Source organism: Physeter macrocephalus, chromosome 11 (genome assembly GCF_002837175.3).
Source record: "Physeter macrocephalus isolate SW-GA chromosome 11, ASM283717v5, whole genome shotgun sequence".
Lineage (NCBI taxonomy): Eukaryota > Metazoa > Chordata > Mammalia > Artiodactyla > Physeteridae > Physeter > Physeter macrocephalus.
The window spans coordinates 12,085,388-12,112,756 of NC_041224.1; the positions used below are offsets into that span (position 1 = coordinate 12,085,388).

General features: G+C 40.6%; 1 protein-coding gene across 1 annotated transcript; it reads right to left on the minus strand.

The window, feature by feature from the left end:
* Positions 1-1,283: 1,283 nt before the first annotated feature.
* On the minus strand, positions 1,284-22,794 carry OLAH (oleoyl-ACP hydrolase). The gene is made up of 6 exons (XM_055087741.1): positions 22,763-22,794; positions 19,468-19,598; positions 12,633-12,927; positions 8,986-9,085; positions 8,413-8,573; positions 1,284-1,495 (listed from the first exon to the last, which is right to left on the minus strand). Exons 1-6 carry the CDS (start codon positions 22,792-22,794, stop codon positions 1,333-1,335), a joined length of 882 nt encoding a protein of 293 aa, XP_054943716.1. The 3' UTR covers positions 1,284-1,332.
* Positions 22,795-27,369: the final 4,575 nt, after the last annotated feature.

Below are 27,369 nucleotides of genomic sequence, written 5' to 3' on the forward strand. Positions count from 1 at the left end.
TGTGAAGCCATCTGGTCCTGGGCTTTTGTTTGTTGGAAGATTTTAAATCACAGTTTCAGTTTCAGTGCTTGTGATTGGTCTGTTCCTATTTTCTATTTCTTCCTGGTTCAGTCTCAGAAGGTTGTGCATTTCTAAGAATTTGTCCATTTCTTCTAGTTTGTCCATTTTATTGGCATATAGTTGCTTGTAGTAATCTCACTTGAGGTTATTTTTAGCTCAAATTTATTACATGAATTCTAACTCAAAGCCCAAAACTCCCCCCATAATGAAATTTATATTATTTGCACTTGGTTAAAAAGGAATGATACATTCTAAAAAATACCTCCTGTGTGCACTTTAATCCTATGTACTAAGACTCTCTCTATACTATTTTTAAATCATAACAAAAACATGAACCCATATTATGTGATCCTAAACATATCCATGCTTTAAAAGGTGACATTTTAGTGTATAATGCTGTGTCAAGCAGTTTAAGCCATAAGGAAGAGACAAACACGGTTTGGGAATTGCTAGAGATCGCAGGATCCACGCAGCTCCGGGTATATGGTGCCTCTTCATTCCCTGTGAATCCTATCTGTAGTGTTCTGCCATTGCTCGGTCTCAGATAATTTTCCCTATTTCCCTTTTTATTCCTGTCTGTTTCCAACAGTTGCGCTTTCTCCCTACATCTGAGGCAGCCTGTTGGGTGTGCTTGACCCTGTGTACGGCAAGGGCTGTCCGTGGTAGGCTCACCTTGGGTCCCCGTCGGTCACCGCCAGAGCAACAGCAGGACCACACAGAGACAACAGGCGGTCCAGGTCGGAGGAACCCCTTAGACGAGAACCAGGGCTGTGGGTATTCCGAGGACTTGCCAGGACCGGCAGCAATGATTAGTCGGGACTGTCTTATTTTAACAAAGCAGTAGGCTGCTTTTCCTCATTGAATGGGATCACCCTATATTTCAAAAGATGAGATCAGGCTTTGAGCCACAGTGTGTTAATGAAACAGTCATTTCATTTCAAGCACTTCCCCTGTCTATCATTTTCACTGTCAGAATAACTGAAGGGAAGAAATGGATCATCGACCAAGCAGGAACTTCATTGACAAACCTTCCACAGATGAGACTCAAATGAGATTCTAATATGAAGAAGAAAGACCCTCCCAGAAGTATTCTCCGCTGGTTTGTCTTTCATCCCCCAGATACTTAAATGCTCTGTGGGGAAATACATTTGTAGATAACAGATCACCCTGACAGTAGCAAATGTATCTTTTTCCAAATCTCTGAATCAAACTCATAAGCTACTCTGAAAACTGAAGAGGAGTATCAGATAACCACTTGGACTATTTTAAGACCTAGAGGGAAAATATCCAACAACAGTGAAGCACTGATACTTCTAGAGACTTGGTTATGTAATTCTTGATGAAGATCTCGGTGGAAGGTTCCAAAAGATAAAAGTGGCATCCTGGAAGCACACGAATATCAAAACTTCCACTGGTTACATTTTCCCAGGCTAAAAAGAAACAGAATTATATTCAATAACAAATGACACCGCCAACAACAGAAGATTTACTTCCAGATGTTACTTTTCTAAGAGCTGCCACCAGTGATAGAGTTACTTCCAAGGTCTCAGGTTCCATATATCCTGTATTTTTAATTTCTCAGAGACCTATCGGTATACAGCGGTATTACCTGCCTTCTCTCATTTCACACACAACCAACATCTCTCCATTTACACTAAATAAAACTTGGGCCAATTTTCTACTCCATGTAACCGCTAGTTGACATTAGCTGAAAAATCATCAGATATCTCAATAAAATACCTCAAACCATCAAAATAATTTCACCTTCCAAATCTGCTGGTATATCTTCAGATACAGTAAAGCATGTTGAGTCATGTTAACTCACAAGAAAGAACAACCTCAGAGGGTGTATCAAAGCTGCAAACATAGAAGAGCCAGGTGGTAACTTTTCACAATAGACACCCCCAGAATCTTTTCCTATTAGTAACTTCATTTATTTATTTATATTTTCAAAAATTTATTTATTTATATTTTTGGCTGCGTTGGGTCTTAGTTGCGGTGCGCGGGCTTCTCACTGCGGTGACTTCTCTTGTTGCGGAGCACGGGCTCTAGGCACACGGTCTTCAGTAGTTGTGGAATGAGAGCTCAGTAGCTGTGGCGCGAGAGCTCAGTAGTTGTGGCTCACAGGCTTAGTTGCTCCACGGCATGTGGGATCTTCCCGGACCAGGGCTCGAACCCGTGTCCCCTGCATTGGTAGGCAGATTCTTAACCACTGCGCCACCAGGGAAGCCCTAATAACTTCATTTAAATCAAACACGGTGTGTCCTCACTTCTTTCCCTTTTGCTATTTGCAGCAATACAAACATTTTTTTATCCATGGTTCTTACTTGTCAGCACCTGTCTGAGAGTCACGGTGGTCCAGGCTATTTTCCAAGATCATCTGGCTTCTAGAACAATGCCAGTGGCAGCAGGATGGCACCTGGGCACCCAGTCCAGCTCAGGGTGAGGCTGGTTATATAGTATCTTTAAGTGTCATTCCCCCAAAATGACCACCTCTCTATTCCCCAACCCTCTGTCGTCCGGCAGAGGGTTGCTGTGTACAGAACAGAAGCAGGTTTATGGAAGCAGGGCCCCTGAGTTGGTTCCACCAATTCTCAGTTGAATCACAACAGCAGGAAACATTGACTGAGCTCAGCGCTGGGTGCTGTGTTAGCCCCTAGGGACACTTGAATAAATAAGCACAGTCCCTTTCCTCCTGCAGTTTAGAGACTGGCTGGGGAGACAGACATTAATTAAGTCATCGGACGACTGGAGAGATGTGTCACCAAGTTCAGGGTCATCTGTGAACACTTGACAGGAGGGGGTAGGGTGGCATCAGGCAGGGACTGCCTGGGAAATGGAGTTGGACCTGAGATCTGAATAAATAGGAAGAACTTGGCAAAGGGGAGCGAGGCCGCAGGGCAAGGGGGAACAGATGGGCACAAACCGATGGCTCTTGTTCCAAGAGCGAATGGCGAATTGGGACAAATTGAGGTTGAAGAAGCAAGCAAGGGACAAGTGTAGGCCTCAGGAAGGGCTTTGGCCATCATAAGACATCCAGGAAGCCCCCAGGGGGATTTACGGCAAGGCAAATCATGACCAAACTTGACTGTTATCCCTCTGGGTATAACGTGAGGAACACATTATAATGTGGGACTGAAAGGGGCAAAGGGTTGTTTCACAGTCCAGGCAAGAACTCCCACTTCTGCCCAGAATGTAGAAAACTAGGAGCACCGCTCCTAAGCTAACGAGGAACAAAAGCCCAACAGACTCTGCAACATCATAACTTCCCTTGAGCTCATCAGGGAGCTGAGTTTGCAAGGCAAACTAGAAACCGAACTCCAGGGAAGGTCAGGCCCCTCTAAGCAGAGGTGGGACATGGGGACCGGCTCACATGGGCAAAGCATGGGAGGAAGGGGTGCCTGCTGTCCATGTGGGTAAGAAGAACTCCGCTAAAATGTGCAAGTGCTGGAGACCAAGCATGGGGTGATGTGTCAGATGCAGTTCACAGTGACTCACAGGCTCCCGTCCATGGGCCCCCACTAGGGGTTTCACGAGAAAGACTGGGAACAAGGCGAGAGGCCAGAAAGAGCCTTCTCTGCGGGGCAGGTGGGTAGCAGGAAAGTGGATGTGACCATGAGATGGGCGCTAACCCTGCCCCCTGCCCAAGTCCTCCCCGCCTACTAAGCAGGCCTCAGCTGCTGGAGTCGGGGCATCCAACACTTCCACCCCCAGGCGCAGGAGGAGACCCACAGATGTAGGGGATAGAAGCATTAACCCTCTACCCTTGGGGAAGGAGTGGGAAAGGGTCTTGGGGCCACAATTCTTTTTCTTTTTTAAAATAAAGGTGACAGGGCTTCCCTGGTGGCACAGTGGTTGAGAATCCGCCTGCCGATGCAGGGGACACGGGTTCGTGCCCCGGTCCGGGAAGATCCCACATGCCGCGGAGCGGCTGGGCCCGTGAGCCGTGGCCGCTGAGCCTGTGCGTCCGGAGGCTGTGCTCCGCAATGGGAGAGGCCACAACAGTGAGAGGCCTGCGCACCACAAAAAAATTTAAAAAATTAAAATAAAATAAAATAAAATAAAGGTGACAGGTCCTGAGTCATTTTTATTGGATATGCTTGAGAAACACAACTACACCTCGAATTCCCTTTAAATACCAGTTTCCCACAGAAGTTCTCTCTTGTTCCATTTTCTTTTTTTTCTTTTTTGCCCTTTTTTTTTTTTTCAGGCATGCCATGTGGCATGTGGGATCTTAGTTCCCCGACCAGGGATCGAACCTGCGTCCCTTGCATTGAAAACGTGGAGTGTCTTAACCACTGGACTTCCAGGAAGTCCCCGGGGCCACAGTTCTATACAAAAACCAAGAAAATGTCTTCTACTCCTAGGGAGGGACTGGAAACTTCCCCCCAATACCCACAAGACCCACCCACAAGGCCCAGGTACAGAGGACCTGCCTAAGATTGAAGCTCAAGACTGGCTAGGATGTCCAAGAACTCCCCATGTTACCCCAGAGGCTAGCATCACACATAGGGTACCAAGCAACAGCTGTCTGTCAGTGGCACGAGCCTGGGGAGAGACTGTTCTAGGAGGCATAGAGAAGACGGAAAAATTGAGAAAAATTCTCCAGCAGCCCAGACTCCACAGTACGCACATAGTAACTTGGGAGCAGTGTTGTCCTGGAGTAACCATAGTAACAACAAAATCCAAACACAGCTCATCTCCAGTCGGGATTGACCCAACTCCCCACATTAATGGCCTGACAGAAGAGAGGATGTGCTCAAATCCAAGTGTAAAAAATATTTATGTCAATTTCGTGCATGATATCTAGCTTTCAATCCAAAAAAATGATCAGACACACAGGAAGCCAAAAAATAACTCCATTGTCAAGAGCCAAAGCAATCCAAAGAATTAGACTCAGGTAAGACCCAGATGTTAGAACTATCAGACACGGGCTTTACACGATGTCTGATGTTCAGATGTCAAAGCATTTCATGGAAGAGGTAGGCATGCATGAACAAACGGGGAAGTTCATTAGAGAGGTGACGACTGAGAGCCCAAAAGAAATTGTAGAAAGAAGCAGCAACAGCAAGGAGGCATTCCTTTGTCAAGCTCATCAGGAGACCTCTGACACAGCTGAGGAAAGAATCAGTGAACCGGAAGATGGTTAATGGAAATTATCCAAACTGAAACAAAAAGGAAGAAAAGGTTTAAAAAAGAGACGGAACATCTGGGAGCCCTGGGACGACATGAGACAGCCCGCCATGGGGTGTAGCCAGGGTCCCAGACGGAGAAGAGAACAGCACGTTAGGCCGGGTAGGGCAGGAGGACAGCTTAAGTGAGGTGGGAGCCGACAGGGCTTTCCCACCTGTCACCGATTTTCATTTTGCCACCAGGCTCTGAGCCTTGGGGTTGGGTGATAGGAAAGAGCTGAGAGACATTCTCAGGCCTGATTTCATTTCTCTTGGAGAAACCTGAGAGCTACAGAGAGGCGGAGAGAGGAGAAGAGACTGAGCAAGGGGGAGGGGCAGGAGCGAAAAGAGAAGAATTCAATGAGCGGCCTTGGGGAGAACGTTCCGGATTTGGAGGGAGGAAGCGAAGAGTTGTGAGTAGCTACTGTGATTTGATTCTCTGGGGAGAGGGTGAGAATGTTACAGAGTTTTTGTTGTTTTTTTAAAATTCTATGAGTGGAATATCCCTGTGAGGGATTTCTCTTATTTTTGGCTTGGGGGAGGTTTCTTTTGAGAGCTCTTGAGAGTTGAGCAGAGCTACTTTATAATACTGCTGCCTTGGCATCCACACTGTGTGGCCAAGTGGCCTGTGGGAGCATTGCACTGACACTAGCCCTTCCTGTGAGCACATGTAGAGTCACAAATAAGGGTGAGTCCCTGGGAACTGCCTGGCGGTCCAGGGGTTAGGACTCTGCGCTCTCAGTGCCGAGGGCCCGAGTTCGATCCCTGGTTGGGGAACTGAGATCCCACAAGCTGTGCAGCTTGGCAAAAAAAAAAAAAAAAAAAAAAAAAAAAAAAAGAGTTCCTGATAGGACCCTCCCAACAGCTTTTGTGATAGGTTTCTTCTGGCCTCCCAGAGCCTTCCCTCGTGTGCCTCTTAGATAACTCTCCCGTGAAGTTTACCAAAACCCACTCTTTGGGGTTTGAATTGACCAGTTTGGCCTATAGCCCGGGAACCCCGAAGCCCTCCACCCATGCATAAAGCACCCGCTAAGAAGGGCATGTCCTTCAGGTCCTGCCACCTCTCTGCCTGCAGCCCGCCTTGACCTCCCTGGGTGGCCCCTGCAGTTATGCTGTGGACATCCTCCAGGACCTGGGAGTTGTGAACTTCTCTATTTCAGTTTCTCTTGGGGTCTGTTATTGAACCTCTGCTCCCTTTCCAACACCCAAGGTTCTTCTTAACAAATGTTAATTCAGCAAAGTCACAAGAGCCTTTGGTAGTGAATTGTTTTGCTGTGTTTGGTTTTTAAAGTTGCATGAGGTTTGTTCCGTGCCACGCTGTCTCCTAACCGTGATCTCATTTAGTCCTCACCGCCACACCTGGAGAGAGTTACTCTCATCAGATGAGACCCTTGCTGTGAATCTCACAGCTACTAAGCCAAGGGTTTGGATCCTGGGAAGCAGACTCTACAGACGGCATGTCTGTGCGAGGCTTAATTATTAAAAAGCAGCTGTTGCCTATGTTATTATTTCAGTGAATGTCCACAGTGATTTGGATTTTGCCTTTTGGATTTTGGATTTTGTTACCAGCAGGAGCTGGAGGAGTGGATCAAGGAGCTCTATGCACTCTACAGACGGCATGTTTGTGCGAGGCTTAATTATTAAAAAGCAGCTGTTGCCTATGTTATTATTTCAGTGAATGTCCACAGTGATTTGGATTTTGCCTTTTGGATTTTGGATTTTGTTACCAGCAGGAGCTGGAGGAGTGGATCAAGGAGCTCTATGAGAACTTCTGCAAAAGCACAATGGTAGCAAGAATGTCTTCAGCACCTTCCAAATGCGGTGCTCTTCAGAGGCATTGTGGCTTTGTACATAGCCTCAGGCCTCGCTGGCTTTATTGGTCTTTAGGTGGTGGCTCAGCTGTTCAACTGTATGGTTGGACTGCTGTTAATAGCACTTCTCACCTGGGGATACATCAGGTACTCTGGTCAGTATCGTGAGCTGGGCGGTGCTGTTGATTCTGGTACGGCATATGTATTAGAGCAGGCCACTTCTCACACTGGTAATTCCACTCAGGCTGCTGTGAGGGATGCAGTTGTTGGGAGACCATCCTTGGATAAAAAAAGCTCAGGAGCGTCTTAACAAGAGGATCCAACTAGACCCTGGCCTGCCCCTTCTGATTTCTGGGCTTCTGCCACGGTCACAGGTCCGTGGCCGGACGGGTGTTTCTTGGATTCTGACTCTGTGCTAAGCCAGGAGCACAGACAACTCAGCCCTGTGAGGACCACATTTGCTTAGATGGGGTAGAAATGGAGAGAGATGGTCAGACTTGGGGCAGCTGGGAGACGGATGGTGGACCTAGTGATAGAGTAGAGGTGGGCATTAGGGTGAATGCAGCGATGTGATGAAAATGAACGGGTTGTCTCTGTTCTCAAGGTGCTTCAAATCTGCTCCACTTTTTTTTTTTTAAAAGCTATTTGTGTAAACTTCTAGTCACAGGCAGTGCCCAAGGTGGCCCGAGGCCCAGTTCCAGGCTTTTTGGTGGAAATAAACACAGGCCCAAGCATCTAGCTCCTCCACGGAGGAGACAAAGCCCAGACAAAACAGAAGAAATGCATGACAGTAGATAATGGTGACTAAGGGCCGCATGCTGGCCCCATAGGGCCTGCTGTGGGGAAGTTAGAATAGGAAGAACCATTTGGAGGTTCTGACTATTGGGGCCAGGATCTGGAACGTTAGGACGTCAGTCCTGTTAGAAGAATCAAGTGTCAATGAGACATGTCAGGAGACAGAGGAATGGTCGTGTGCCGTGGAGCCAAACAAATTCTGGAACAAAATTCCCCAAAAAGCAAACCACTCCCCTGTCCTGGATCACCTCCACATTTAATAAGGAGGGATCCTCTTCTGCTGACACGCTAAGATGAGAATCCTTTGGCCCTAGTAATTTATTCAAGAAATATTTGTTATGTGATAAAACATACATGTTGAACCATATTTTTTTGAAGAAAAAGATGCTCTATTCATCCTTGATTGATGTAATTTCCAGGCCCAGCTCCATTCTAAGGCAGCAAAAATATTACAGGTGGGCCTCAAAGGGAAGGAAGTCAAACTGCCTTCCTGGATAAGCAGCCCCAGAGAACCGCCAACCTACATCCTGCATAGATAATTATATATCAGAAAAAAACTTGTCTCAATTACTTACATGTGATTACTAGCAATGCAACTATCTGTCACCAGTTTGGGAAATTGTTGTAAAAATGGCTTGTCATCAACAAAATCCGCAGGAGTGCCTCCCGAATCCTCTAGGAGACAGGTAATTTGTTCTTCTGACAGATCTTCGGAAAAACAAAGTCTGGCCTTTGACTTAAAACATTAACAACATTAGTCTGATGTTTCATGTAACACACCTGTTCAGACACCAAAAGCTATCCCGCTCTCCCTTTTGGTGATTTCAAGAATCCTCTGATCCAGTTAGTTTGCTGAAAGTTAAGTTCTCATCTGCTTCAGAATGAAAGAAAATACACTTAGAGTCAATATTAGCTTGGAGATGCTAGGGCCAGTGCAGGCACTGACCAGAAACAGTTAAAGTGCATTTCAGAGGAAAGGAGAGAAGATACTGAAAGAGATTTGTGGGTGTTTCATTAACCAATAGTATCGTTCGTTAATCCTTCATTACGCTGGATCAAAATTCACCAGATAGGAAAATAACAACTTGATTTTACCCCCCATTTCCCTCCTTTCCACCACCTTCCCTAAGGAAAACGAAATTACTTACATGAGGAGCACTTATACCTGACACAAATAAATGCACCGGTTCTAGCATATATTTTTCTTTTAGATGTAGCACAGTCATAAAAGTAGCATAAGATCCGATACTACATTTGGGGAAGAAAAACATGATGATAACTGTTCAACAAAACTCATGATAATCCTTCAGGACTCCACAAGAACAAGCATCATACGCACAGCAATGGTCATGAAATAGTCCAAAGAAAAGCATACATTAGTTGAGTAATAACTAACTTATTTGTAAAAGGTATATTTTCAATGATTTATAGCAGCATGAGAAGTGTTTCAAGACATCCTAGGTAATTCAAACTAAGATCTGGTACTGATTTCCACAATGTCTTGAAATTAATTTAAATTTCCTTTTCTCTATGAAAGATATATATTATCACTATGTCTTTAATAATATTTATCAGCAGTTCTCAAAGTACAGTCTGGGGACTCCTAGGAATTCCTGAGACGTTCTCACGTGGTCTGTGAGGTTTTATCAGGTGGCCTATGAGGTTAAAACTATTTTAGGATAATACTAAAATATCGTTTGCCTTTAAAACTCTCATTTTTTCATGAGAGCATTGAGTTTTCCTTACCGCATGTGTGAGATGGGGTATTGCCGCAGTTGGAATGCAGAAGCAGAAGGGAGAATCTAGCTGCCTTCTAATAAGCCAGACATTAAACATATGCCAAAGTGTAAAACGGTGCTACTCTTCTCACTATGTTTTTTGGAAAAATATATTCTTTTACATAAAATATATATTCTTTATGTCACCATATAAGGGATTTATTAATGTTAAGTCAAGTATTTTTCTAAATTTATTTATTTTTTGGCTGTGTTGGGTCTTTGTTGCTGTGCGCGGGCTTTCTCTAGTTGCGGCGAGCGGGAGCTACTCTTTGTTGCGGTGCACGGGCTTCTCATTATGGTGGCTTCTCTTGTTGAGCAGCACAGGCTCTAGGCACGTGGGCTCAGTAGTTGTGGCACGCGGGCTCAGTAGTTGTGGCTCGTGGGCTCTAGAGCGCAGGCTCAGTAGTTGTGGTGCACAGGCTTAGTTGCTCCGTGGCATGTGGGATCTTCCTGGACCAGGGCTTGAACCTGTGTCCCCTGCATTGGCAGGTGGATTCTTAACCACTGCGCCACCAGGGAAGTCCCAAGTGTTTTTAAAGTTTCATAGTTTTAATTTCTAATATGGTAAATATTGACAGATATATCACACATAAAACCTCACTGAGGTCCTCAATGCTTTTTAGAAGTATTAAAGTAGTGCTGGGACCAAAAAGTTTATGGACTGCTGTGGACATTATGTAGTTATATTTTGTAGACAATATTGCCAGAGATAATTTTTTGTAAATATCTTTGGAGGATGAAGAAAGGGAAACTCAGTCCCATGTTCACTGCTGATGGAGTGTAAATTGCAGGTAATTTGGCAATATATATCAAGAGCTTTATCAATGTCATATCATTAACCTAAATCCTGGAGATATGTCCTTAAGAAATTTATAAGAGGTGTATACTAAATTTTCTACAAAAGTGTTAATTGAAATGTTTTCATAACAGAAAACACTTTTCTCCCACAAAAGGGGATTGATAAAGTCATGAAGCAATGTAATCTTACAGCAGTAAAAGATCTCCACAGCAATAGTAAGTGGGGAAAAAAATCAGGAAAAAATATAAAATAGGATCTCATCATGCAAAAATACTATGAAGCCACATCACAATTCTGAAGGATTATCTAGGATACTGGATACTTTTTATTTTTCATTTTTTGCTGGAGCATATCTATAAATATTGGGTTAGCCAATAAGTTTGTTCATTTTTTCCCATAAGATGGCTCTAGCAGCACTTGGTTGTCTTTCACTTCATTAAAAACAATCTTGTTAGATTGCATGTGACAGCTGTCATATCAGTGTGCATTTAAAAAAGACACAAAATTGGTAAATTTTTGTGTAGCCATTTTAATATTGAAGATGGAAGAAAAAAGCAACATTGTGGGCATGTTATGCTTTATTATTTCAAGAAAGGTAAAAGCTCAACTGAAATGCCCAAAAAGATTTGTGCAGTGTATGAAGAAGGTGCTGTGACTAATCGAACGTGTCAAAAGTGGTTTCATGCTGGAGATTTCTCGCTGGACGATGCTCCACAGTCAGGTAGACCAGTTGAAGTTAACAGTGATCAAATCGAAACAGTAACTGAGAACAGTCAACGTTATATATACCACGCGGGAGATAGCCGACATACTCAAAAATACCCAAATCAAACGTAGAAAATCATTTGCACCAGCTTAGTTACGTGAATCACTTTGATGTTTGGGTATTTCGCTTAACAGAAGTTAAGCGAAAAAAATCTTCTTGACCATATTTCCGCATGCGATTCTCTACTTAAACGTAATGAAAACGTTCCGTTTTTAAAACAAATTGTGACGAGCGATGAAAAGTGGATACTGTACAATAATGTGGAACGGAAGAGATCGTGGGGCAAGTGAAATGAACCACCACCAACCACACCAAAGTCCGGTCTTCATCCAAAGAAGGTGATGTTGTATATACGGTGGGATTGGAAGGGAGTCCTCTATTATGAGCGCCTTCCGGAAAACCAAACATTAATTCCAACAAGTACTGCTCCCAGTTAGATCAACTGAAAGCAGCACTCAACAAAAAGCATCCAGAATTAGTCAACAGAAAACGTATAATCTTCCATCAGGATAACGCAAGACCACAAGTTTCTTTGATGAGCAGGCAAAAACTGTTAGAGCTTGGCTGGGAAGTTCTGATTCATCTGCCGTATTCACCAGACATTGCACCTTCAGATTTCTATTTATTTAGGTCTTTACAAAATTCTCTTAATGGAAAAAATTTCAATTCCCTGGAAGACTGTAAAAGGCACCTGGAACAGTTCTTTGCTCAAAAAGATAAAAAGTTTTAGGAAGATGGAATTATGAAGTTACCTGAAAAATCGTAGAACGTAGTAGAACAAAAGGGTGAATATGTTGTTCAATAAAATTCTTGGTGAAAATGAAAAATGTGCCGTTTATTTTAACTTAAAAACTGAAGGCACGTTTTGGCCAACCCAGTATATATAATATAGTAGCCGAAATTATTGAGTCCTTACCATAATACCAAGTAATTTATCATTATTATCCATTTAATCCTCACAAATGGGAACCACTATTATTCCAGCTTTACAGAGAAGGAAACTTAATTTAGAAGCCTAAGGAATTTGCCCAAGTTCGAAATGAGGAGGAGGCAGACAGAACTCCAGAATTCATGACCTAACCTTAAAATTCTATAACTTAGCTTAAGAAACATATACTATTTATATCCTTTTTAAATTTTAAAAATAAATGGAATATAATTTGCTGCCTAGAGTCTTGATTTTACAAGTCTTGATTTTTTTTTTTTTTTTTTTTTGCCTAAAAGGAAAAAAAGGTAAGAAGACTACACAGACAGGCCATCTGTAAGAGCTGTGGCTGGTTGAAATTACCCAACATGCTGGGACTGTTTTCAAAAGAGAAGATACCAAGCGGAGCCTAGTATTTACACACTCCTGAAAAACAGATTTCAGTTAATCTCACCACCTGGCATTTCTATCTTTTTGGTCCCTACTGCAGGGCTTCTTTTGGTCTGACTTTCTCCTTTGAGAACAGCTATAACCATAGTGAATCAATCGTTCTTTCAAGCAGTGGTGAAGCAGTGTAACCAAAACAAAGGCATGCGTCCCACAGGACACAAAGAACAACATTAACCATAGATTTGTGACGGAAGAAACTCCCCCAAATGTCTTTCAAAACAGAGGTTAAATACCTGTGGCCAAAAAATGCAAAATTTTCACCCTGGAGGACCCGCAGCAGTGCATAGGCAATTTCATCAACCATCTGGTAGATGTCACTTGGAAAAGGATCTTCAAGCCGACTTTCTCTCCCAGCAAGCCTTATGGCATGCACTGGAGATTGAGGAAGACAGTTAATACAGACAGCGAGAGGAATGCTGTGATACTGTGAAAGAGCTTATGTTCATATGATGGGAACAGTTTCAAAGACATGAACAGTAATGGTCAATGTAAGGAGAGAAAAGTTTTGGAATTTGCTGACTAAAAAGAGCACAAACTACAGCAGACTAAATATCTGAAAAATATTCTCCAACTATAAAACATTTAGAAATACTAGATGAATCACATGGGTGCAGAGTTTGGCTCACAATAAGGTAAATGGAATACCTAGAAGAAAAAAAATAAGAGGAGAGTGAAAATTCCAGTCATGAGCCTGTGCTAACAGAATGGCTGTTTATTGCTTGTATCAGGAAAATAAAATACCAGGTTTAGAGGGTGGCCAAGAGGGACAAGGCATTGGAGTGCCTTAAATTTTTGAGAAAGGCAGATAGACCAATGGAACAGAATAGAGAGCTTAGACGTAGACCACATGTATGTGGAAACTCAGTTTATAACTGTGTTGAATTTAAAATCAGTGGGGTAAAGCGTAGATCTCTGAATAACCAAGTCAACTGGTTATTCATGTGGAAAAATAAAATTAAATACCAAGCTCCTACGTCATATATAAAAGTCAATTCTAACTTAAGTATGACAAAACACTTAAGAATTGATAGAAGAAAACATCAGCAAATAACTTTGTGACTGAGGGTTAGGATATACTTTTAAAAGTAAGCTGTAAAAAGTACAAACTTTGTGATAAACTTGACTATATTAAATTTTAAAACTTCTGTGAATCAAAAGACAACACATAAAGAGGTGGCACAGACTGGGAAAGACATTTTAACCAACCAAACCTAAAAAAAATTAGGGTCAAGAATATGTAAAGAATTTCTACATGTCAATAAAAAAAGAGATTCAAATGGAAAAGTGGGCATAAGATACTATTAAGAAACTCATAGGAAAGAAAACATAAGTAGCAATACATATATGAAAATGCCCAGTCTCATCTATAAAGAGGGTTATTCCATTTAAAATCAGAGTAATTTCTTTATCTTATAACTGGAAGTTGTACCTTTTGACCACCTTCACCCATTTCCCCTACCCACTTCTGTTCTCTGAATTTGTTTTCTAAGATTCCGCATGTAAGTGATATTATACAGTATTTGTCTTTCTCTGTCTGACTCATTTTACTTAGCATAATGCCCTCACAGTCCATCTATGATGTGGCAAATGTCAGGATTTCTCTTTTTATGGCTGAATAATATTCCATTATCTCTCTGTCTATCTAGATATCACATTTCCTATATCATTCATCTGTAGATGGATAGATTGTTTCCATGTCTTGGCTATTGTAGGTAATGCTGTAATGAACATGGGGTGTGCAGATATCTCTTTGAGATACCAATTTTGTTTCCTTTGGATATATGCCCAGAAGTGGGATTGCTGGATCCTGTGGTAGTTCTATTTTTTATCTTTTGAGGAACCTCCATACTGTTTGCCATAGTGGCTTCCCCAATTTACATTCCCACCAACAGTGCACGAGGGTTTCCTTTTCTCCACAGCCTCATCAACCACTTGTTATCCCTTGTCATTTTGGTAATAGTCATTTTAACAGGTGTGAGGTGATACCTTTGGGTTTTGATTTGCGTTTCCCTGATGGTTAATGACGTTGAGCACCTTTTCATGTACTTGTTGGCCGTTTGTAAATTGTCTTTGGGAAAACGTCTGTTCAATTCCTCTGTCTATTCAGTTTTAAAATCAGATTTTTTTGGGGTATTGAGTTGTATAAGTTCCTTATATATTTTAGGTATTAACCCCTTCTTAGATGTGTGATTTACAAATATTTTCTCCCATTTGGTAGGTTGCCTTTTCATTTTCTTGATTCTTTTGCTGTGCAGAGCTTTTTAGTTTGGAGTCATCCCACTTGTTTATTTTACTTTTGTGTTTGTGCTTTAGGTGTCATATCTGAAAAATCATCACCAAGATTAAGGTCAAGGAGCTTTTTCTTTGTTTCCTTCTAGGAGTTTTATGATTTCAGGGCTTACATTTAAGTCTTTAATTCATTTTGAGTTAATTTTTGTAAGTGGTGAGAGGGGTCTAGTTTCATTCTTTTGCTTGTGAATATCCAACTTTCCCTGCACCATTTATTGAAGAGACTGTCTTTTTTCCACTGAGTATTCTTATCGCTCTTGTCAAGTATTAGTTGACTGTGTATTTGGGGATTTATCTCTGGGCTTTCAGTTCTACTGCATTTGCTTATGTGTCTGTTTTTATGCCAATAGCATACTATTTTGATTACTGTGAATACATTCTAGGGATATAACGTACAGCATGGTGACTATAGTTAACAAAACGGTATTGTATGTTTGAAAGATAAAAGTTATCACAGGAAAAAAAGGTTGAAACTATATGAGGTGATGGATGTTAACTAAACTTATTGTGGTGATCATTTCACAATATATACACATGTCAAATTATATGGTTCAGCTTAAACTTATACAGTATTACATGTCAATTATATCTCAATAAAACTGGAAAAAATAGAACAAAACCAGAATAATTTCATGCACAGATTGGCAAAAAAATCAAAAACCTTGGCAATAACAATATTGTCAAGGATACAGAGCAATGAGAATTTTCATGTGCTGCTTTGGCAGTGTGGATCATTTCAGTTCCTTTGGAGAAAAGTTGGACAATATCTCCTTTGGTTGGGGACACTCCTATTCCACTACCCAGAAATTCCACCCCTAGATGTAGACTCTGTTACCCATGCACGCAAGAACACATACAGTTGCCCCTTGAACAACAAGAGTTTGAACTGTGAGGGTCCATTTATATGCAGGTTTTTTTTTCAATAGTAAATACTATGGTACTACAGGAAACCCGGTTGGTTGAATCCATAGATGCTGAACCATGAAAACAGAGGGCCAACTACTAGTTATATGTGGATTTTCGACTGTGTAGAGGGTCAGTGTCCCTAACCCCTTCATTGTTTAAAGGTCAACTGTATATGAGACTGCGCATAGAAATTATTACTAATAGCAAAAAAGTGAAAAAGACTTTAAGACCTGTAAAGAGAAGAGTAGATGCATCAGTTGTGTTTTAGTCACACAATGGAATAATAAACACTAGTTAAAAATCAATGAAGTAGAGGTCCACATATCCACGTGATGAATCTCAAAAAATTAGAGGATAAAAAACACAAGTTTCAGAGGAATGTTTACAATATGGTACATTTATATGAAGTTAGAAAAACACATGAAATGTCTATATTAAACCGTCAGCTGTTGATTTAAAACCTTGTATGAAACTACTTCCAATAATTTGAAAAAAATATATTTACACATTAGTAACAGGACTCTCTTCTTCCAATGAATGGATTGTTTTTGAGACCTCCGTGGCAGAGTACTGATGACTGGAAAGTGGAGAGAAAGGGGCTTGGAAAGCATGAGGGAGCAGAGAGGGGTAGTGTTTGGAAGAGCAACATTTCCAGGGGTGAGAAAGGCATCTTGGAAAGGGGAGGAACATCTCATGGAGGCCTGCTGGCAAAAATAAAGGAGAGAGCTGAAGATAAGAGCCCTACAGATACAAGGTAGGATCAAAGAATCAGAAGAATGTGGAAACCGCAGCTCTACAAAGTGTCATTTATTTTTAAACTGCACTTCACTATAGCGACGGAAGAGGGCACTCTTGAACTAATAAACAGAGTAAGCAACTGATCACCTTGGGCTCCCCCCCCGCCCGTCCCCCCCAATAGAACGACCTGTTTTTGTGTGTCGGGAAAATCCAACACACTTCATCATGAACAGAAATAAACATAACACACAGAACAAAGAAAGTAGGAATTAAACTTTTTCAGCTAATGAAAATGCTTTTTAAAAAACTCACAAAGCAGGACTTCCCTGGGGGCGCAGTGGTTAAGAATCTGCCTGCCAATGCAGGGGACACGGGTTCAATCCCCGGTCCAGGAAGATCCCACATGCCATGGAGCAGCTAAGCCCATGCATCACAACTACTGAAGCCCGCGCACCTAAAGCCTGTGCTCTGCTACAAAAGAAGCCACTTCAAAGAGAAGACCGCACACCTCAAAGAAGAGTAGCCCCCGCTCGCTCCAACTAGAGAAAGCCCACACACAGCAACAAAAACCCAACGCAACCAAAAAGAAAAAACTATATTCCAATAAAATTTTTTTTAAAAAACTCACAAAACAAACCGTACAACACTCCAACATAAATTCAAATGAGAAATTGCAGTATGAAAAAACACTGTAATTCACAAATTTAAAATCCTGAACAGAAATAGACAAACAATTGCAAAAAAAAGCTGACAGAATGCTGGAAAGAAATTGAGTAAGAGGACAAAAATTATTTCAAAAATGACTGAAAGTTATCTGTGAGATAATAGATGCAAAGTATTTAAATGGATACGGAGGACAGAAATTAAAAAGCTAGGAATAAGAAAACAAAGAAAGAAGGAAAAGATCCCCAAAGAAGGTGATAATTATAAAATGCAGAAAGAGTTCCAACATAGGAGTAAGTGGAGACTCTGAAGAAAGGTAAACTAACTGAAACACTGGAAAAGAAATAATATTTAAAATTATAGTCCATGCAAACTTCCCTGAAATAAAATAAGACATGCAACTGTGTGTTGAAAGATTTTGACAATTGAGGAAATGGGGTGAGGGGTAGATGAGAACAACCTTTGCAACTTTTCCATAAATCTAAAACTATTTTTTTTAATAGCTGTTTTTTAAAAAAAACAATGAATGGAGATCTTTGTCAAAAGTAAAAATAAAATCTGAAGCAAATATTTCAAAATAATAATATTGAAAAGGCAGGTAGTAGTTGATACACGATGGTTTGTTAGATTACTCCATTAAACCAGCTTTCCAGTTGTGGTTGTTAAGAAGTATCTTGCATAGCATTGTAAATCAACTATATGCCAATAAAAATTTTTTTAAAAAGAATATTATTCAGCCATAAGAAAGAACAAAATAACGCCTTTTTGCAGCAACATGGATGGACCTAGAGATTGTCATACTGAGTGAAGTAAATCAGAAAGAGAAAGACAAATATTGTATGATATCGCTTATATGTGGAATCTAAAAAAATGGTATAAGTGAACCTATTTACAAAACAAAAATAGAGTTACAGATGTAGAAAACAATCTTATGGTTACCGGGGGGAGAGGGGAGAGGGATAAATCGGGAGATTGAGATTGACATATACACACTACTATATATAAAATAGATAACTAATAAGAACCTGCTGTATAGCACAGGGAACTCTACTCAATACTCTGTAATGGCCTATCTGGGAAAAGAATCTTAAAAAAAAAAAAGAGTGGATATATGTATATGTATAACTGATTCACTTTGCTGTACACCTGAAACTAACACAGCACTGTGCAATAAATCAACTACAATCCAATAAAAAATTTTTTTAAAAAGTATCTTGCAGCAGAAAAACCCTCTCACTGAACAGGTAGATAAGCTGAATAAAACACACACACACACACACACACACACACACACACACACACACACACACACACACACAATCTGTTTGAAGCCATCATTGAGCTTCTGAGGCAATGAGGACATTCCTGGAGAGAGGAAAATCCTGGATAAGTGGTGCAGTGCGATTCCTCCAGCCTTATTCCCCTTGTGGAGATGTGTCAATTACTTGGTAGAGGTCACAAGTTCTAGACTGCAGGCTGAGGCCTCCTTTTAAGAGGGCAAGAGGCCAGCAGAGCTATTTGCATTCCCACAGAGCTAGAGAGATAAAAATTGGAAGACAGTGCTGCAGAGCCAGCTAGGAATTGTATGCCACAGAGACAAGAGGTACAGCATTTTGTCCCTCAAGGCATTTGACTTAGTCTTAAACTTCACACATCAAGGGATTAAGGAAATACAATCAGGGCTTCCCTGGTGACGCAGTGGTTGAGAGTCCGCCTGCTGATGCAGGGGACACGGGTTCGTGCCCCCGTCCGGGAGGATCCCACACGCCGCGGAGCGGCTGGGCCCGTGAGCCGTCGCCGCTGAGCCTGCGCGTCCGGAGCCTGTGCTCCGGCGTCGGGACCCTGTGCTCTGAAAGGGGGGGGGCCACAGCAGAGAGGGCCCCGTGTACCGAAAAAAAAAAAAAAAGAAAAGAAAAGAAAATACAATCAGAAAATTATACTTAAAAGAATAATGGTATTCAGTTTCATGCTGCTGTGAGAAAAATTCAAGTTCACAATCCACCAACAAGAAGGTTCCTAGGACAGACAGGGCAATAAATGTGAGCTGAAGCACAGAGGCAAAAGGAGCATAAAAAAAGTAAACAGAGTCTCAGTGCCTGTTGGACAATATCACGTGATATAACACGTTTAATTAGGAAACAGAAGGTAACAGAATTTCTTACTCTAGATAAAAACACCTTATTGGAGAGCAATCTTGAATGCCTATTACTATTAATTATTCACCAGTAAGGAAAAGCTTTATCGTGCTTTGAATTCCTATATGTGAATGTCACCTGACCTTATAAATTACTTAGATGGTGATGAAAGTTCACATACCTTCCACTGAATTAGGAATACCTTGGCCCCATTTGGCAAAATAATTGGAGCCACCTCCTGCCCAGGGAAAGCCAACTAGCCTAAAAAGTGCATTACGATTCTGGTATAAGCAGTTCACAACTTTGTCATTCCTAGGAGAAAATTCAAATATATTTAATGATGATGTAAATCAATTAACCTGTCCGAACTGAAAATAGGTGTTTTTGTTTGTTTGTTTTTTAACATCTTTATTGGAGTATAATTGCTTTACAATGGTGTGTCAGTTTCTGCTGTATAACAAAGTGAATCAGCTATACATATACATATATCCCCATATCTCCTCCCTCTTGTGTCTCCCTCCCACCCTCCCTATCCCACCCCTCTAGGGGGTCACAAAGCACTGAGCTGATCTCCTTGTGCTATGCGGCTACTTCCCACTAGCTAGCTATTTTACGTTTGGTAGTGTATATATGTCCACGCCACTCTCTCACTTCGTCACAGCTTAATAGGTGTGTTTTAATGGAAATTTTTATTCATTATAAAGAGAATGTGTTCAAATTTAAAGTGATTGCCATTGTTTTCAACAAGATAGACCAAAAAAGGTTTTCATGTATTTGGTTTTTTTTGTTTTTTTTTTTTTGCGGTAAGCGGGCCTCTCACTGTTGTGGCCTCTCCCATTGCAGAGCACAGGCTCCAGACGCGCAGGCCCAGCAGCCATGGCTCACGGGCCCAGCCGCTCCGCGGCACGTGGGATCCTCCCAGACCGGGGCACGAACCCGTGTCCCCTGCATCGGCAGGCGGACTCTCAACCACAGCGCCACCAGGGAAGCCCCATGTATTTGTTTTTAACAATTAGAATATATAAACTTTTAGGGATGTAGGTGAAATAGTCAAGTATCTATATGTAACATTTAGGAAGTACATTTCCTATGCACATTTAAAACGATAGATGTGTTAATTTAGAAATCACCGTTTTCCCAATTCAGGAAATAGTTTTATCTACACAGTTTTATCTCAGTGTCTTCATGATTTCAAGTCATCTGTAAGTTTTCCAGAGCACATAATTTCCACTCCCTTCTGAGTGTTAGATAAATACATCCTTTGCATCTGCATATAATGCTGTCTTTGGAAATTTTACGCCAAGATCCAAGTATACTTTCACCTAGTATTAGGATAATTTATTTTTTAAAAATTCAAAATATATTTATATATTTAATGTAAATATATATATAAATTCAACAATATACATTTGTATCATCCATAGCTTAAACATTTCCTGTAAAGTTTTCAAATTGATCCTTAAATGGTTTACAAAGATAAGTAGACTTTCCAAATGTGAGATTATCAACCCTAGTATTGTGATTAAATCTGTTTTGCCTCTTTTTTCCCCCCAAACTAACAATGATTGAGATTTTTTTCAAGTTCATGTGTGTTCTCTAAAGTGGACTTTGTTTTTTCATAATAAAATAATAGAACACTAATAATTATGAGAGACTTTACAGACACTTAAGCACAAGTTAAAACCTTTCTTGTGGGGAAAGATAACTTTTGAAGAAAAACTCCTTGCCTTGTATCTGGGACCTTATGTTAATAATCACTAATTTAAAGTTAAAAAACAAAAGGGCTAATTTTAATGTTTTCTTTTGAAGAATAACATTTGGTACTTGAGGCTATATTCTCCTAACTAATCCTATTACCAGCAAACTCACTGACCATAGATCAGCCCTAAATAAGAGCTTCATAGGTATCAACCATTTTATGGAAAAATGCTAGAGTCATTTTCTTAAGGAGTACAAAAACCTTCTGTAGTGCCTACCACAGTTTGGTAAAAACTACATAGCTAATGGGTGATTTTTCTGAACCTTATTTCCGGAAGTTATTGAAGAGTCTCAAAAAATGACTTGAATTCAACATTTCTTTAAAACAAGTCCATATTTTTAAAGCCAGGAGCCCTACTTCAATTGATTTAAATTACTTGCATTCTAAGGAACAAAAATATGTCAGAACAAGAGTAGTTTTGCCATACCTGAAGCCTATGTAATTTGCAGGAATAGGGGATTTCTTTAAGAAAAAGAATACAAAGCTATGAAGACAAAATTAGGTGTAGATTCTTTGATCATTAGTTTCAAGGTAAAACCATCTTCCTTTGCATTGGGGATGGGCTAGGAGTTACCTTTCACTTATTTAGAGCTGTGCCAGTCTCAGTGGGCCCTCAGAACCCATACTGAGGGGATGCCTGCCCTCCACAGTGAACCCACTGCCAAGATCTCATGAGAAGGTAGAGCCTGGGAGGGTAGTGCTCATTGCTGTGAAGTCTGGACAGTTAGTAGAACCGTCTCACTCTTGGGCTCTTGCTATCTCCCCATCCATCCAACCTTCTGTGTCTCCCGAGAGAAAGAATCAAAGACCAAGAAAAGCTAACCTTTCCCAGCCAATCCTCTGGGCAGAAGACGTCTACCTGAACTTGCTTTCTCTTTATCTTCCCCTTCTTCGTTTTTGAGTTAAATCATAAAATTCTAAGACTTTGGAGTCGAGAGGGATCAGGGCGATCATTTAACCCACTATTACAGCCTAGTGACTAAGGCTGTGGACACAAAGAGATCCAAGTTCAAATCCTGGCTATACCCATCGATGTGACATTAGGCAAATGACCTGAGTGATTTAAAGTCTCAGCGTCCTCATCTGTAAAAGGAGTGCAATAATAGTGTCTTCCCTACATTTTGATTGAATGTCTCAAAAATGCTCAGCATGGTTTTAGGCACCCACTAAACAAAAATGAATGTTACCTATTATTATTCCTTGTTTGACAGTTGAAGAAACTGAGGCTGAGAGATGTTAAGTTACTTGCCCAAGCTCACCCAGCCAGTGACAAATCAGGAATTAGAACACAAATCCTGTTCATCCTAAAAGCTACTTCCCCACTTATCCCTCTTCCTGTGTTCTCAGCGTCAGCATATAAGTAGACCACTAAGTGGCAGGGAGTGGACAACACACCTGGAAGCTTCGAATTGGAGAGCCAGGGTTCTCTGCTACTTCAGGATGTAAATGGAATCTTGCCTTCACCTCTCTTAATCCACACGAGTGTTTTGGCCAAGTCACAGATTTACAATTTCACTTTAAAGTCACCACCAAGTCAATACCATTCTAGATAGTGAGTAGTTGGTGCCCTTTACAATACCTTGCACTTGGGGCAAAGGCCACCAAATGAGGTTTCTCTGAGAAGCCCCTTTCAATGTAAAAGGGCAACCTCCAAATGCAGAATATCGGAGCACCTGGGTGGGGGGGAGTGAACCAGATTGCACATGAAGTCACATACCTAGCTGTCCCAGCTTCGTCTCTTCTGTCCATTCCGTGAGGAGATGTTACAGAATTGCTGGTCTCAGCAACATGGGGTATAAAACCTCTCATCAGCCTTGTGCACACTTTTAAATCTGTTGACTGTATTTATTGCTCCAAAGTCTGTTTGAAAAAAAAAAAAAAAAAAAAAGAAGGAGAAGAAATGGATTAGAAACAACATAACAGATGTTATGTTGGAGTTGCCTGCCTCAGTTCACATTCAGTTACCAGTAACTGCTTCCATTACCTGAACCCCCAGCTAACATAGAGAAAGACAAAGATGCAACATTTGTAAACTCTAGCAAGTAACCAAACCTGCAGCCAAACCAAGCAGAAAACATGCAATACCTACTAGAAAATTGGGGTCCAAGGGGATGTTTGCTTTTAAATTATGGATGTCTTCATTTTCTAGGTATTTATAAAATTTTAAATCTTAAGGAAGAATTGGGAAGTCTACAAAAGACTTCACTGCTCTGCCCAACTTCCAGCTCACAAGCTGCAAATATTCAGAAAAGAAATGAAGAATTACCCCCAGATCTGTCATTTAGAGTGGGTTTTATCCTTTTACTTCCTAGAAGCTCCTTGAATCGTGTCAAGGCTTCGGATTACTCAGCTGTGAACCTCAGAAGTGTTCCCGGGAGGCCAGGCTGATATCTCAGCCTCCTGACTTTGTATAGGGCAGTGCATGGCGCTTGGAACAACTGAAAGACTTGCTTAACTAATGGAATAAAGTTCACTGAGGTGGGGAATTGTCTTGTCACTCAGACTATTTTCTTAGTAAGAATGGCCTGGAGAAATCAAATTCTCAGAAGAACCATGAAGATGACTCATTAGAATTTCACTGACTTCTCAGAAAATGAGGTAAAATGCAGGAAAAGATGGCTTCTTCTACCAAGAAAAATCAGTGCTCAGAGGTTGGATACCCATTTTCTGTGTTTATTACCAAAGACTGTTGTTGAGGGCTACAGGACTTAAATAAAATTAGGCTAGATTCCTTCAGCTCTTTCTAACTGAAATAGGTAAAACATATTCTTTCTGATGTCATCTGATTTTTGACTTGGCACATCTGGTGATCAATGATACTTAAGAGGAGTGTTTAAATTTACTGGAGACATTTTTTTGAGGGCTCATCATTTAAGTCCTGTGTCATTTCTCAACATTTGGAGGTATCCTCAGTTAAAAGTGATAGTGACTCTGTCCTCAAGAGGAAACCAGTAGAAACATCTATTTGACTGGAATTTCAGAGGAAAGAAGAGAGGGAATGAGATAGAGACAATATTCAAGAGATAATGGCTTAGATTTTTCCAGAACTGATACATACTACAAGTCCAAAGGGAAAAGATGCCTAGCAAATTCCTAGCAGAATATATTAAAAAGAAAGAAATCTACATGTAAGTTTATTATGATGAAATTGGAAAACAGACAAAGACAAAGGGCAAAAATTAAAAGCCAGGAGGGTGAGGAACTGGGGATGGACTATTATCTTGGAAGAAATAGCAGTTAGACTGGAAAACTAGAAGAGAGTCTAATCTCTTAAGTGCTAAAAGAAAAACTGCCAAATCAGAATTCTCAAAACAGCTCTTAAGCAGGGAAAACTAGAAGAATCAGGCTTGAGAGAGATTAAGATGGTGGAGTAGGAGGATGTAAAGCTCACTTCCCCCAACAAATGCATTAAAAATACATCTAGGGCCTTTTAATATTTTTTCTTTGAATTTAATTTTTATTAGTTTGATTAATATGTGTCTTGGTGTGTTTCTCCCAGGTTTTATCCTGTATGGGACTCTCTGTGCTTTCTGGACTTGGATGACTATTTCCTTTCCCATGTTAGGAAGGTTTTCGACTATAACCTCTTCAAATATTTTCTCAGACCCTTTCTTTTTCTCTTCTTCTTCTGGGACCCCTATAATTCGAATGTTGGTGCATTTAATGTTGTCCCAGAGGTCTCTGAGATTGTCTTCAATTCTTTTCATTCTTTTTTTTTTATTCTGCTCCTTGGCAGTTATTTCCACTCTTCTGTCTTCCAGCTCACTTATTTGTTCTTCTGCCTCTCTTATTCTGTTATTGATTCCTTCTAGTGTATTTTTCATTTCAATTATTGTGTTGTTCATCTTGTTTGTTCTTTAGTTCTTCTAAATCTTTGTTAAACACTTCTTGTATTTTCTCGATCCATGCCTCCATTCTATTTCCAAGATTCTGGATCATCTTTACTATTTTTTTTTTTGATGGGTGGGATTGTGTTCCTATCTTACTGGTTGTTTGGCCTGAGGCTTCCAGCACTGGCGTTTGTAGGCTGTTGGGTAGAGCCAGGTCTTGATGCTGAGATGTGGACCTCTGGGAGACTGAAACAGGAAGAATTAAAAAATATAAATAGACCTGGGCTTCCCTGGTGGCGCAGTGGTTGAGAGTCCTCCTGCCGATGCAGGGGACACGGGTTCGTGCACCGGTCTGGGAAGATCCCACATGCCGCGGAGCGGCTGGGCCCGTGAGCCATGGCGGCTGAGCCTGTGCGTCCGGAGCCTGTGTTCCGCAACGGGAGAGACCACAACAGTGGGAGGCCCGTGTACCGCAAAAAAAAAAAAAAAAAAAAAAAAAAAGAAAATATAAATAGACCTATCACAAGTGATGAAATTGAAACTGAAATTTAAAATCTTCCAACAAACAAAATTCCAGAACCAGATGGCTTCACAGGTGAATTCTATCAAACATTTAGAGAGAGCTAACACCTATCCTTCTCAAACTCTTCCAAAAAATTGCAGAGAGAGGAACACTCCCAAATTCGTTCTATGAGACCACCATCACCCTGACACCAAAACCAGACAAAGATATAACAAAAAAAGAAAATTACAGACAGATATCACTAATGAACATAGACACAAAAATTCTCAATAAAATACTAGCAAACAGAATCTAACAACACATTAAAAGGATCATACACCATGATCAAGTGGGATTTATTCCAGGAATGCAAGGATTCTTCAATATACACAAATTAATCAATGTGATACACCATATTAACAAATTAAGGAATAGAAACCATATTATCTTCTCAGTAGATGCAGAAAAGCTTTTGACAAAATTCAACACCCACTTATGATAAAAACTCCCCAGAAAATGGGAATAGAGGGAACCTACCTCAACATAATACAGGCCACATATGACAAACACACAGCAAACATCATTCTCAATGGTGAAAAACTGAAAGCATTTCCACTAAGATCAGGAGCAAGAAAAGGATGTCTACTCTTGCCACTCTTATTCAACATAGTTTGGGATCCTAGCCATAGCAATCAAAGAAAAAGAAATAAAAGGAATACAAATTGGAAAAGAAGAAGTAAAACTGTCACTGTTCCCAGATGACATGATACTATGCATAGAAAATCTTAAAGATGCCACCAGAAAACTACTAGAACTAATCAATGAATTTGGTAAGGTTGCAGGATACAAAATTTATGCACAGAAATCTCTTGCATTCCTATACACTAATAACAAAAATCAGAAAGAGAAATTAAGGAAACAGTCCCATTTACCATCGCAACAAAAAGAATAAAATACCTAGAGATAAACCTACCTAAGGACACACAAGACATGTACTCAAAAAACTATAAAACACTGATGAAAGAAACCAAAGATGACATCAACAGATGGAGAAATCTACCATGTTCTTGGATTGGAAGAATCAATATTGTGAAAGTGACTATACTACCCAAAGCAATCTACAGATTCAATGCAATCCCTATCAAATTACCAGTGGCATTCTTCACAGAATTAGAACAAATAAGTTAAAAATATGTATGGAAACACAAAAGACCCTGATAGCCAAAACAATCTTGAGAAAGAAGAACAGAACTGGAGGAATCACACTCTCTGACTGGACTACAAAGCTACAGTAATCAAGACAGTATGGTACTGACACAAAAACAGAACTATATATCAATGGTACAGGATAGAAAGCCCAGAGATAAGCCCTCACACATATGGTCACCTAATTTATGACAAAGGAGGCAAGAACGTACAATGGAGAAAAGACAGCCTCTTCAATAAGTGGTGCTGGGAAAACTGGACAGCTACATGTAAAAGAATGAAATTAGAACACTACCTAACACCATACACAAAAATGAACTCCAAATGGACTAAAGACCTAAATGTAAGACCAGACACTATAAAACTCTTAGAGGAAAACATAGGAAAAACACTCTGACATAAACCACAGCAAGTGGTCTTTTTTGACCCACCTCCTAGAGTAATGAAAATAAAAACAAAAATAAACTATGAGACATAATGAAACTTAAAAGCTTTTGCACAGCAAAGAAAACCATAAACAAGATGAAAAGACAACCCTCAGAATGGGAGAAAATATTTGCAAATGAAGCAATGGAAAAAAGATTAATCTCCAAAATATACAAACAGCCCACGAAGCTCAATATCAAAAAAAACAAGCAACCCAATCCAAAAATGGGCGGAAGACCTAAATAGACATTTCAGCAAAGAAGACGTACAGATGGCCAAGAGGCACATGAAAGGTTGCTCAACATCACTAATTATTAGAGAAATGCAAATCAAAACTACAATGAGGTATCACCTCACACC